Source organism: Leptosomus discolor, chromosome 5, assembly GCF_034619465.1.
Source record: "Leptosomus discolor isolate bLepDis1 chromosome 5, bLepDis1.hap2, whole genome shotgun sequence".
NCBI lineage: Eukaryota > Metazoa > Chordata > Aves > Leptosomiformes > Leptosomidae > Leptosomus > Leptosomus discolor.
In genome coordinates, this window is record NC_141395.1 from 46,427,202 (window position 1) to 46,440,964 (window position 13,763).

The window sequence follows — 13,763 nt, forward strand, 5'->3', positions numbered from 1 at the left end:
TTACTACAGTCATTGTCACGGAAAATATCACTTCTGTCCCATATTTGATGACACCAAGAAATGGGAGAAGTGGATCTAGTACAGCATGCAAAGCCACAGCTCGGTCCCTCAGAGAGATGTGGGGATGTCCCGCGTTCTGCAGTCTTAGCTCAGAAACGGCCAGCAAGAACATCGAGTACTGTGGTGTCTGCTCAGGAGGGACCTGGCAGCTGGGGCCTCCCAGCGAATGGGTTGGGCCATTATCTTTGGCTTGGTTACAAATATTGTCCCTTCTTCTGAACTTGCAGTGAAGCCTCCTTCATGCACGTGGCTTTCTGCGCCGTGCAGCCACCCTGGGAAGCTTCCAGATGAAAAAGCACAGTGTGCACACACTCCCCTTCCTCTCCCTACTTACCTGGGCATATAAATAGTGAAGACCCACTCCGGCTTGAGCTGGCCGGAGCTGCCCATTCGTTCACCAGGCTGCTGACAGCATGGCCACAGAAGGTACAAGTAAATGTGCAAATCCCCAGGGAGGAAAACCACAGCTTATCGGGCAGATATACACGACAGGGGCGTTCCTCAATCTAAATCTAATCTCTCCTAAACCCTGTGCAGCAAGGACAGCAATATGTTTGCACTGACAGTCACCGCATTTTCCTTGCAGGAGACTAAAACCTTCCGCGGGCTGGCAGGGCAGCTCAACCTGCCCTCCCTCCTGCTCCTCGCTGCTCGATTTCTCCCCACCCTGCTGTGAAATGTGGAGCTGGCCAAGCGCCACCCCCACTTGCCCTCCAACCCCAGCACAGCTGGGACTCGCTATTCAGAAGGGTGATGACGATACTATAGGGTAGTTAAATGTCTTTTTTAGTGCTCAATCCGGATCCATCGTCTTTCTTGCAAGCAGGAGTGAACTCAATCCAGAACTGAATGGGCTCAGCTATTGGGACACTTAAGGCCCAATCCATCAAGACACTGCCTGCCTTTGACTTCTAATTGAAGTCAGCTGCTACCCAGCAGCAGAACAAGGACTAGGATTCCCAGTAAGAGACAGTTTGACTCTGTAATGACTTACAAATGACACAGAAATCACCCTTCATCCATTTGCTAGCATCTCAAATACACAACTCCAGTGTTTCAGGCAGAAAACAACCTATAGCCTATTAGTGTTCACTGCAGCCTCCAATAATTTATTTTCATCTTTTCTATGAATCTCATTGTCTTAAGAATTATCATCAAAATTTACATGTACAGGTTTAATGTGCAAGACAACCAGTACTTTCGGGCACAAGTACAACCAAAACCCTTCACATACTTTTTTACAGAGAACTCCATCACACACTGCTGTAGAAGAGTGCTAATATTTCAGTACAAGACGTTTGAGGGTTCTTCAAGCAGATGAAAATGCACACAGCTGAAATGACTACAGAAGATACACCATTTAAATTACGTTTATTCACAAGAAACAAGGAGATTACCTGCGTGGGAAGCTAACCATGCAGTTCATAGCACTTCAAAGCCATTCCTAGTCACAACATCTATTTCATTACTACGTAGTTGATGATTTCACCAAGTCCCGAGTTATTTATGGGACCAAATGCCTTCACATGCAGACATCACATGTCTTTTGGCTAGGGTTCTCATGTTTGGGGAAAAACACCCCCATATGGACAGGCAGCTGGAAGCAGGATTCAGTCCTTCCACCTGTACTTCAGCATGATTTGTATACATAAATACTGTGATAATTTTCTTCTCAGGAGTGGATTCTACCTATTTAGAGGCCTCAATATGTACAAAATTCAGCCTGCCGTGTTAGAGGAATCTTTTATTTTAAAATAAGAAAAAAAAATTCAGAATAAAACATGATCCTCATTCTACCCTAAAACCTACATGTATGTACAATGCTAATCGCTTGCTTATTTCAGATACTGCCTAGTGCTGGGCCTCAATATTTTACTTACAAGTGGTTCTATAAATACATTTTAAAATATTTTTACTATGAAAACAGTGAGGAGAGAGCAACTTTAGGTACAATAAATGATATAAAATTAGTGCAAATCAACGTAGATATTTATAGACACAGTATCTGCATGATATAATTAAATGTGCAGCTAACATTTTTTCTAGTTCTATGCTGCATTTAAAGAGGTTGTTAAGGTTGGCACAAAAAAAGTTACATTTCATATGTGCAAAGTCTTATTGATCCTACCTGATCTAGCATATTAAGAGAACGTCGTAATTCCCGTAACATCAAATCATCTGTTAATCAACCAGCTCCAGCAAGGGCTTCCATTATCCCTCCTGGATGCAACACACAGTCCCACCAACACAGGGAGCCCCTCTCAATTGCACAGCCCCCTGCTCATCGTGCTGGCCACTCAGTGATAAGAGGCTTCCACACCAGTTACATCAGTGCTGTATATCTATATATATCTAGACATCTATACATCTTCATTAAGGGTTTAGTTATTTTGAAAATACTTTGCAAAAATCAAGGCCTAATCACCTAGGATTGTACACTGAAATTCCTTTATCCATCGTAATATGCACTTGAGGCAATTTTGATCTGGGCCAGATTTTGTTGGTATGAAAGGACAGGATGTCTGAGGTGTTACTGTCCTTCTCCAAGTCAGAGTGCAAAAGAAACAAAAGCAGAGCCTTCAAGAAAAGGATCCCAGAATACATCTTCTCATCCATATCTAAATCAGCAGCTCTTTCTATAGAAAAAAACAAACAATCAAACAAAAAAAACAAACCACAGCACTTTTCTGGGCAAATACTTCCCCTTTGCTAAAAAGAAAACAACAGAAAACCTGCACAGATCACCCCCAACTTGCTTGCAGGATCAGTGAGAAGTGGAAGGTGAAAACTTCCAGTCTTCCCATGGAGGCAAAGGCATCCCTGCAGGCTGGGGAGGAAATTTCACGTTCAGAATTTTAGGGGCTGAGAAGTCCTAGCATCACCTATCCTACACTTTAAATCTTGATTATAGGATAGGGAAGAGGAGTGTCACTACAGCAGCCATCCTATATAGAGCCAGGAGGAGGAAGTGGAGGAGCCCGCCCTTCATGTCAGGTCTCACCTGGCCAGGAGGACAGTTCAGGGAAACTGAGACAGAAAAGCCTGGGGGTGGGATCATGCCTGCTCCTGGCCTGTGCTGAGTCCACAGTGCAATGCCTCTCAGGCCACTTGACTGTTTATGACCCACCTGAGCACTCGCTGATGCCTGGATATATCTTCACATTTGGTCCTCTAAACTATGAAAAGGCAGAGACAACCTCCACTACCTCTGCTAGCTGGCATGACAGACATGCAGCTATTTTGTCACCTCCTGCCCCTCTCCCCCTGGGCTAATCAGGGTCCAGCATCCTCTGGATGAGGCAGTCTCACTGCCCTGGAGCTCCCCATGTCCTGGCAGCTGAATGAAGGAATTAAATAGCTTACGCTGGTCCACCAGTCAGTATGTTTGAGGCATTTCACATTCAAATAGAGTGACACTAAAAGACTTGCACGTTGAGGGGAAGTAGACCCCATACCTGGTCATGCAGCCACACAAAACAAACAGGTTAAATGGGCTTTGGGAAATACACGTGATAAAAACGGCCCTCATGTGAGCTTTGGTACGGACCACACCAAGCAGTTCATAGATGAGGTGCACTAGAGGCACGGAAACTCTACTCACAGTAATACACATGCACAAAATTCCCTCCTCCCTTTTGTGGAAATTAGGGTATGTGAGGAGTGGAAGGGAAAGCTGGGGTAGTACATGTTGGACTTCACCCCAGTGCAGCATCAGGGTACCCAGGTGAGATAAACTCCTGTCTCCTGCACTCAAAAATGCACCCAGGATCGAGAGCCTGGATGTACTCAAAGAGTCACTGAGAGGGTAAAGTTCACCTCCTGTGGTGTGCACACAACCGTGCACAAACACATGCACATAGACAGATACACACATGAGCTAGTCCATGGTGCGTTCGTGGGGCTCTTGACTAATGAGCGCTGTGAGTCTTCATGTGCAAGTGGTAATCCTCCTGCTCTGGGAAGTGCTGGCCACACACTGAACAAGTGCAGCCCTTCTCCTTGCTGTGCGTGCGCCGCACATGGCTGTCGTGGGCTGCGTGCGAGGCGAAGGCTTTGCCGCAGTACTTGCACTTGAAGGGCTTCTCCCCCGAGTGCTGGCGGATGTGAGTGCGCAGGATGCTGGATGCCGTGAATGCCTGAAAGGGCAGAGATCAGAAGGGGAGGGGAGAATTGAAAGTAATCTATCTGCAGATATATAATCCCCAGATTCAGTTAACCCAGATGCCATCAGAAGCACTGTACCCTGAAAAAAAGTCCTCAGATAGCTCTCATCTTCAGATAACTGAAGAAAAAAAACCCCTCCCAGCAACAAGGAACCAGAAACCAACAGCTATCACTGTACAGATGTGGCTGAGTCTGTGGAGCTAGATGAAGCTCTGAGAAAGATTTCTGACCAGAGACACCAGTAAATATCTTCTACATGTCAAAGCATAAGAAGTCAATACTGTCCTAATTAGCTTTGCAGCTCCTTTATGTTTGGGAAACATAATGCAGGTTTTCCTTTCAGTTTTCAAAGTTAAACCCTTTCGTATTAACATACTCTGTCTTGGGATTCAATTGCCAGAATTCATCCATGCAGTCCAGCTTCCATCTTTTGGCGTTTCATTTTCCATGCTCCATCATACTCTGCTCTTCCTTCAGTCAGCCCTTCCAGTCCCTTCTCCTGCCCCTCCCCCCCCCCCGAGTAGCAAGGTGTGCACAATCACACTGTCCCCTCTGTAAAGACTCCTTCATTTAGGGAGAAAACCCTCTCACCAAGACTTGAGTAGGAATGTTGCACAGTTGCCCATGCTTTCCCCATTTTCTCTTTTCCCAAGAGAAACACTTTCAGGCCCTTCAACTATGTGAAGACCACACAAAATAAAACCTCTTTAGTACTGTTACGTTGCTGAACCATCACAAGTAAGTTCTCACAGCAAAGAGCAATACATCTCAGATACCTTTTCACTAGGAACCTTAGAGCACAAACAGATCTGAGATTCCTAGTGAAAAGTCCCTGGAGGTGTATATCAACAGGGCCAGAGTGTTTCAGGGCCAGAATGGTTGTCTTAATCTCACAATGTCACCAAGACAGCTAGCAAAGGGGCAGGGAAAGCAAAGATCCCCAGAGCACAGCCACCATTAGAGGTAGAACAGCCAAAGAGGAATTGTAACTATGTAAGAGGAGCAGGTGAGGATGCTTTAAAACAGCCCCGGTTTCCCAGCCACAGAACTGATGGCTATGTCCCAGGATAGCTGCAGCCTAAGGAGTAATGGTTTGATCTGATCCAATCTGCAACAGTCCAACCAGAAGGGCTGGGGGCTGGCCAAAGATCCCACGTGTCCTAAAGATCTGTTCACAGAGCAATCTGTAAAGCTTTGCCATCTCTTCCTGTGATCGAAAGATCAAAGGATGAAATTTCATCCTAAACTCTTTCTACAAGTGTTCAGGATGTCCAGGAGAAAAAAAAAATATAATAGCCTGAAGGAGCTTCTTCTAAGGTTCTTTACTACAGGACACTTCAACTCTGTGCTAGTCCAGCCAGTCATAAACAAAACTTCTCTCTCCAAAATCAGGAACACCTTACTACATGCTGACGGTGCTTGTGTTGCATGGACACTCCGTAGCAACTGGAGCCCTACCAACACTCATCCAGCAGCAGCCTGTACATTCATCCTTCGTCTGCTGGGGGAGCTGTCACGGCTCTGACTGGGACAGCTCACCTGCATCATCCCTGTGGTGAAGGGTAGTAACAGCTGAGCACATTTTTTGATCGGTGCTGTATGGCTCTGTTCATGTTCTTTTTCAAACTCCATGCCCAGTTGCACAGCAATGGCCCTTCAAGGTAAGCATGCACAAAGTCATACCCAGCTTATGGGCCCAATCCTGTCACCGCACTCCAGAAGCGGTGTCAGCAATACCAAAAACTACCTGTTTGATGAAAAAGGGGAATACTGGATCTAGCTGCATGCCTTGGATGGTATTTGAAATACTTTCAAGCTTTTCTAGACCTTATCCCCCAGCAGTGCTCTGAACTGGGCCGAAACACAAATCCCACGTCAGACAGAGCCCAGAGCCTGTTTCTTGAGTCTTAGCAAGCCCTATCACTTCAACGAAGGCTTTTTCTTGGAAGAAAACAGAAGAGAAAGAGAAAAACTGGGAAAAAATAAAACGGAGCATGGGAAGAGCCACCCCCACCCCCCTGGTGCAGTGATGCTGAGTGCAGATGTGGAAGAGGGCCAGGGGCTTTGCCTTACCTTGTTGCAGTAGACACATTTGTAGGGGCGCTCCCCGGAGTGAACCCTCATGTGTTTGTTCAGGCTGGAGGACTGGGAAAAGCTCTTCCCGCATACTGAGCACTGGGGGAGGAGGGGAAGGGAAAGGATAAAGTTAAAAGGAAGCACACAATACCATAGTTAAAAAGAAAAATTAGGTATGCGGGTGATGTGTGCATGTGTTTTCCTACATATATTTATGTATGTGTATTTCTCTACAGACATATTTATCTATATACATATTTCTCTATAGACATATTTATCTATATACATATTTCTCTTTAGACATATATTTATGTATTTGTGTATATACAAACAGCAGTAGTTTAGGTAGTAACAGTTTGAAATACAGTCAGAATCTTAATCTGGGTTTAAGAACAGATTTTTTCCTAAAAGAGAAGGAAAATCATGCAAAATGTCAAAGGTGGTTTGTGTGTGTGGTTAAATTTGCTTTGTTAAAAATCATCCATCTTCAGAACATGAACAGATAACGTAAACTTTCAAAATCAAAATTCTGTAACATCAATCATTTTTCTTCAAAATGTAAATCAAACTCCAGCTGCCATTTTAAATTTTTGCTCAAAAGATAAACTTTCTAAAAAAAAAAATCTTAAGGGGAACGTCTTAAAAGAGTAAACATTTGTCAGAAACTGCATTTCACCTACAGCTTGATCTGTCAGAAGTGACTCTCCTTAGAGGAGTGAAACAAGCAGCATCCTCCTGCCCAAGGAGCTGGTGTGTACACTGCAACAGGACAAAACACAGTTCAGAAGGGGCTGAAGTAATTTGTGAGACTTGCACCGATTCAGTGCAATTTGTATGTGCCTCAAAATGTGCCTACAATTAATTTGAAATAAGTTATTCACAAGTTCCAGAGAAACTCAGCTATGACCAATCTTGAAAGAAGGCATTTTTTTTTTACTGGCACATTTTTTATCTTTGCTTTTTGAGCTGATCTGTTCTCATAGAAATGCAATATATTCAGAACAAGTTTATCTTCCTGCTGCTCTAAAGTATTTTTTTCGCATACATTCCAAAATAAATGCTTTAGGAAAGGAAAGAAAGGAAGGAAAGAAAGAGGGGAAGAATTACATGATATTTAATATTTAGCATTCAACGGAATAATGTTTGTCATCTGTTACTAAATCAATGTGATATTCTGACACTATAATACTGACAATTCAGTTATAAAAGCTTTTCCTGAAAAACTCATGTTACTGCAGGGCGATCTATAAAACAGGTATTTGGAGGCTTTTCAGGCTGATTTAACGGTGCCATTTCAAGCACTGGAACTTGCCCTTCCCAAGTCTTTTAGGAAAAGTTCGTGATTTTCCACTTCCAGTGTTCCTAGAGAAAACTGGTGCTACAAAGAGGTGTTCAGTGGAGGTGAGGAAAGTATGTCAGCAAAGATTTGTTTCCACCAGCTGAAAATGTGCTCCACGTTGAATGTAAAAGTTTTTAACTCCTATTGTCCAGCAGACACAGATGTCTGTCGGGTCTCAGACCCAAGTGGAGAATGAGGGACATGAGACATCGTCCCTCCTGATCCCGGGCCAGTGGAGCACCTTTGAACACGAGTTAGCCCCACACTGTGTAAGAAAAGTAGCAAAACCCCGCGTGCAAACATCCAAAAAGCCCAGGAGAAATACTATTTCTTTTCAAAGTCTCACTGAGACTGAGGGGTTTATTTTCCCAATATAAAAATCCCAATATTAAATTTCTTCAACTGAGCTGTGCTGCAGAAGACAAGCTCTTCCTGTACAGGCAGAGCATTCCCACCAGGGAACTGCCAGAGAAACTGGAGGAGAAACAACATCAGCATCTTACCTCGGCCAAAAAAGACTCCTTAAGGGGTCCCCCCAGAAGAGCCAGGAACTGCGGAAAGACCCAGGAGCAGGCTCACCTTGTGAGGTCTGTGCTTTTCGTGAACGTGGAGAATATGGATCCTCAGCCTGTCTCTTTTTTCAAAGGATCGGTTACAAAGGTGACAAGGAAATTTGCGGTCCCCCTGGTCCACGCAGCGAGTGTACTTGAGGTGCTTGTCCCGGTAGTACTTGTAGGCAAAAACCTTGCCGCAGCGCTCGCACTTAAAGCTCTCCCCGGCTTCTGTAGAGAAGAAGGGAAAGTGTCACCTTCCCGTTACACCACATTTCAAATCTGGTCAGAGCTGGTACCCAACTGGGAATTGCAAGTCTTTAATTTTTAAGTAATTTTTAAGTCTTTTATTTTTTAAAATAATCTATTTTTAAGTACTTTTTAAGTATTCGATTTCAAAGTAATTTTTAAGTCTTTAGTTTTTAAGTAATTTATTACCTAAATTTTAATTTAAGTAATAACGGTAAATGGATTCTGGCAATACCGTTAACAAAATACACGTCGGATCTCCCAAATGTTCCCACAGCTCCACTTGTCTTTCTAACGGAAAAGAACAAACTGGAGCCCACAACCTGATGAAATCATTGGTTTTAGCTAGAGACTTCAGGCTTTCATCCTTGTGTCCCCATAAACAGCGAACAAATGTGAAAAACCCAACGCAAAGTCCCACATAAAAGGGTCTCCCCACGCGGAAACATTGCCGGGTACTTGCTATCAATCTTGCCCGTAAATTTTACCTCCCATCCCCAAAAAGAAAAATCAATTTGCACGTCTTTTCAATCGTTTTCAAAATATTATCGAACAAAACCACGTTTATTTGGTTTTCTTTTGTATTTCAAACTGTTCTTAACCGCTGAATTTAAGAGCAACGCAGGAAATTTTTCAAACGTTTACACATCCTTGTCTGCATTTAATAAAGGTAACTTTGGCTTAAGCCTGTGAATGAAATGAACAATTTATCAGCTGTCTGAACCAGGCACCTGAAGACGACAGCTACAACAATTTCCACGCCAAATTTTCATGACAATTTGCTTCTCCCCCGTACTGCTGCACCCATCCTGCACCCGCTCCAGCTTTCCCTGCATTGGGCACAAAATCTGATTTCTCCATGTACAAGTTTTGCTTAGAAGAACGTCATGCTTTCTGCTCATCGCAAGCAGAACTCTCCCGGAGTAAGCGCATTTGGCATTTCCTCTGCAAGCAGTATTAGCGTTATGGGATCGGAACGACTTCAGCCTGCCCCATTTACTGACAGCGTTAATTGCCCGAAATATCTCAGTGTCCACAACTGTAGGATAAAGCAGGAACAACACAGACATGCCCCCCCAAGCCCCTCTCCTCCCCAAACGGGACCCCTCTCGAACAAGCTCAGCCCGGGTCCACCATCTGTTTGACACTTGGATGTCGCCGAGGGCAGGCGGCCAGGGGGCGAGCTGCCGGGGCAGGGGGGCTGCCTCTCCCTGCGAGCTGGCAGCAGCCATCGCTGCAATCCCCGGGCTCCCCGGAGTCGAGGAGAAGGTGCTACTTTGGAGTGCTGGAGGCTGCAAGGGAAAGGGAGGGCGGGCAGCGCCGTGAGACCGGGCCTGGGGGGGGCCACCGCCACCCCGGAGCATCCCCGCGGTACGGCCGGTCACCTCGCCACGGGTTCCGCGCAGTGACGGGGAAAACAGACCTGGAAAAAGGTGATGCCCGAGATCCTTTCCCTCCCTTCACACAAACCTAATCCCCGGCAGACACGGGTCCATGGGCGTGAGGGGCGGCTGGCAGGCTCACCTTCGGGGTGCTGCAGGGGCTTCTTCCCTTCCGGCATGCCCTTCAGGCTGATGGGGATGCCCAGGAACTGCACGTAGCAATCGCCGTACCACACCAGCAGCTCCTGGTTCGGTAAGATTTCCTTGCAGCTCTCGTAGAAGATTTGCCCCTGGCACTGGATAGCCGTCAAATTCTGCTCCTCGGGGAACCTGGCGCAGTTCACCAGGGACATCCAGTTGCCAGAGGCGCCCTTCCCGTCTATGAAGTGGCTCAGGCGCCCGTATTCAAAGACCTGGAGAGCCAGGAGAACGGCATCAGGTTAGACCGACCCTTCCCGCACACGTCCCGCTCCCCACCAACCCCACCACCCACGCTGGGCCGAGCCTCTCTTGCAGGCTACGGGAGAGGGGCGGTCGAAAGCCTCGCCCCGGCCCCCGCGTAAGAGGGTGCGGGGGGAGCCCGGCGGTGCCTCCGCTACCTCCCACATCAACGAATTGTCGTCGTAAGTCTTGATCTCGCTGGTGTTGACCACTTTGCCTTGGAAAGGGCCGAAGCGGACTCCTTTGGGGATGGGGTCCGTGCAGAAGACTCCGAGGTGAGACACGTCCCCGTACGCCACCCTCATCACCGAGAGCCCTGCGGGGGACAGGGCAGGCTGAGAGCGGCTCGGGCGCGGCGGGGAGCGCAGGCAGCGCCGGGCCCCTACCTTCGGGCAGCTGCAGCGAGTCCCTGTCGAGCAGCGGGGCGGAGGAGGAGTCGGCAGCACCTGCAGAAGAGAGACCCCTTCTTCAGCCCGGCGCCGGGGTTGCAGGAGCAGCAGAGCAGAGGGAGCGGGTCGCAGCGCGAATCACCCCCCAGCCCTTCCCCGGCGTGGGCTCGTAACGCAAGAGACCCGCGGGGAAAGGAAGCCCGACGTGGCCCCGGCGATGCCCCGTGAGCCTGCCTTCCGCGGGACCGCGGGCACCCCTTCGGGGTCTGTCGCCAAATCCCACCGCAGGGACCGACCTGCCGCCCCGTGCCTTTCCCGCCGCCGGCATCGCCCTTGACACGCCATAGACCCCCTTACCCGGGCTGGCGTGGGGCACCCGGAGCCCCGAGATGGCGTGGAGGCTCCCGGCCAGCTGGCTGCTGCGGAGCGCCCCGTACAGCACCGCGTTCAGCTCCTCCTCGGTGAAATGGTACTTGTAGTTCTGCCCCGCCGCCCCGCCGGCCCCCGGCGGGGGCGAGCCCTCCCTCGGGGGGAAGGTGGCCGGCGGCTTGGCGTAGAGGGGCAAGGGGAGGCCGGGGAAGGGCTTGGCGGGCAGGGGGGGCGGCTGGCTGAGGAAAGCGGGGATCCCGCTGAAGCTGAAGGGGGTCAGAGGCGGGGAGGCGGAGGGCAGAGGCGGGGAGGCGGGGAGCAGCTCCCCCAGGGTTTTCAGGGGCTGGAAGAAGTCAGGGGGCCCCTGGAAGTACTGGGCAGGAGGGAGGAAAGAGGGGTAGTAGGCAGCGAGGCTGGCGGGGCTTATCCCGTGCTTGTCTCCGCCGTCCCCGGGGACCGACTCGCCGTCCAGGGACAGAGCCATGTCAGGCCGGGCCGGGCAGGGAGGGAGAGAGCTGCGGGGAAGCGGAGAGGCAAACACCAGGGTGCTGCCGGGGCAGGGTACCGCTGTGGGGCCGGGGCGGGATGGAGGGGCGGGAGCCGCCGCACGCTGCCCTCCGCTGCCCGGCGCCGTCGGGGTGAGCGGGCCGGCCCTCACCGGCCCCCCGCGGCTATATGAGCCCGCGGAGGAGAGGGAGGGAGGGAGGGCGGGCGGGGGCGGCCCGCACTGGGGGTCGCGGAGTCCCGGGGAGGGGGCGTGGGGGCTGCCCCGACGGGCGCCGCTACCCCGGGGCGGAGCCGCAGCTACTCCCGGAGAGGACGGGCCGCCCCTCTCCACGTCGGGGTCGGAGGGAGCGGCAGCGACAGCTCCCCCGTCAGTCTCCTGGACCCACCACCCCCGCTGGCGGCTTTGCCGTCCGCCCCTCGAGCCCCGCCCGATGGGCCCGGCCGCAGACCGGGTGGGGTCTGTCTCTCAGGCATCAGGAGGCCGGGGTCGGGGAGAGATGCTCCCCACCGACGAGCATCTTCTGCAGTAGGCGAGCGCCCTGCTAGAGGCCTCCGTGCTGGCCAGCAGGACCCATGGCCCCCGCGCAGCATCTAGGGGGTTGCAGGTGTGGTTTTGGGGCATGGTAGGTCAAAAAACCAGCTCCCAGACCTGAACACACAGCAGCACACTCTTAGCCACTGCAGGTTTTATGGGCATTGCGGAGGTGATTTTACTATAGCTTGGGGGTGCCTGGTGGGTGCCTGGCAGGACGCTGGGCTCCTGCTGTGCTTTCCCAGGCTCCATGACCAGGCCTATGCCAGAATGGGACCAGGTGAAGACATCTGGCCCTTGTCCCTTGCAGAGGTGCTGGGTGATCCCCTTCTGCAGGGTTTCATCCTGGGTTTTGTAGGGTTTCTCCTTCTTCTAATCTTCCCTTCCTCCCAGGTGGCTGCATGCTGCCATTGCTATAAAAAGAGGACCTGGCAGGGGCTGGGGCATCCCAGGGGCCCAGGTGTGCACCTTGCCATTGCAGGATGTCATCCCTGCCGGTGCAGGGAGATGGAGAAATCTTTAGCCCAGGGCAAAACCCCATGCAGGATGGGTTACTGCAGAGCCCAGCCTTGGGTAGCTCATTCCCTGCCAGTGTCCAGTCCAGGGTGACACTGCACATGTAGGTGGGGAGGGAGGGGACAGGATGGGCTGTGCTGCACTGCAAAGAGTTTTGAGACTTGCATCCACAGGTCTCCCTCAGAGCAAGGCAGCATAGGGCTTCCTGGGGCACAGCATAGCATGAGCCAAACTGCACACAGGCACAGCTGGAGTGGGGAACAAACACAGCCAGGCCTGACTCCTGGAGGTTTAGATGCCATTTGAGTGGTTATGGTGTACTATAAACATTAATTAACATAGCTCCATGTGCTTTTATGTAAACCATTGCCTTAATCCCAAAGAAAGGATATATCAGGAATCATTTGAAGCAGCCTCAGACAGAGAGACTGGGGCTCCAGACATAGTTGCTGCCTGCACTTGACCAGAAGTGAAGCAGTCCTTATTTCTTATCTAGCCTGAGTGAAGTGCTCTGAGAAGGAATCACTGGTTGCCCGGGGGTGTTCAGAGCACAGGAGCTCAGGCACTGTAATTACTCCTTACCAAAAGCTTCGATTTGGAACTTCCCTTTATTTTTTCCACTCAGGTCATAAACAATAAGACAGCAAACACAAGCACACAGCTCTACTGAGGGAGACACAGAACTGGTCCAGGCGTTTCCAACTCCAAGACTCCTTCCATATTCAGCCCAGCGGAGCTTTGTCTGCAAACTTGAGTTTGAACATTTATGTACTTTGCTTTAAATGCATTGGGCTAATTCTCCTACCTACAACCTCATTCTCCATCCTAACCTCCGTTTGCAAGACAAAAGTACTGAATACACCAGGGACAGCCAATATGCACACAGGGCTTAGGGAGAAGGCAGGAATGCAGCCTTCTGAAACTTGCTTGAGATAGTTAGCTTAAGTAGCCTGATTTTTTTTTTTTTTTTTTACTTTGTGTTATTTGTAAGACAGAATTTAAGCCGTATTATTTTAGGAAATGCTTTCAGGCAAGCAGTTTAACATGGTTTTATTGATGCAACATCCATAACATAAAGTATTATCAGAGTTAATCAGATCTACAGGAATAAGCCTTTGAGCTCTGATTGCACAGAAAATTTGAGTTACCCTTAGAAATTAAGTGTTGCCAGGTAATCTGGATCCTTTG

At 49.4% G+C, this 13,763-nt stretch overlaps 1 protein-coding gene across 1 annotated transcript; it reads right to left on the reverse strand.

Moving 5' to 3' along the window:
- Positions 1 to 3,968: 3,968 nt before the first annotated feature.
- Positions 3,969 to 11,504, reverse strand: PRDM14 (PR/SET domain 14). The gene is made up of 7 exons (XM_086466009.1): positions 11,009 to 11,504; positions 10,649 to 10,708; positions 10,421 to 10,578; positions 9,964 to 10,234; positions 8,219 to 8,421; positions 6,298 to 6,399; positions 3,969 to 4,196 (listed from the first exon to the last, which is right to left on the reverse strand). Exons 1-7 carry the CDS (start codon positions 11,502 to 11,504, stop codon positions 3,969 to 3,971), a joined length of 1,518 nt encoding a protein of 505 aa, XP_086322135.1.
- Between the last annotated feature and the right edge of the window lie 2,259 nt (positions 11,505 to 13,763).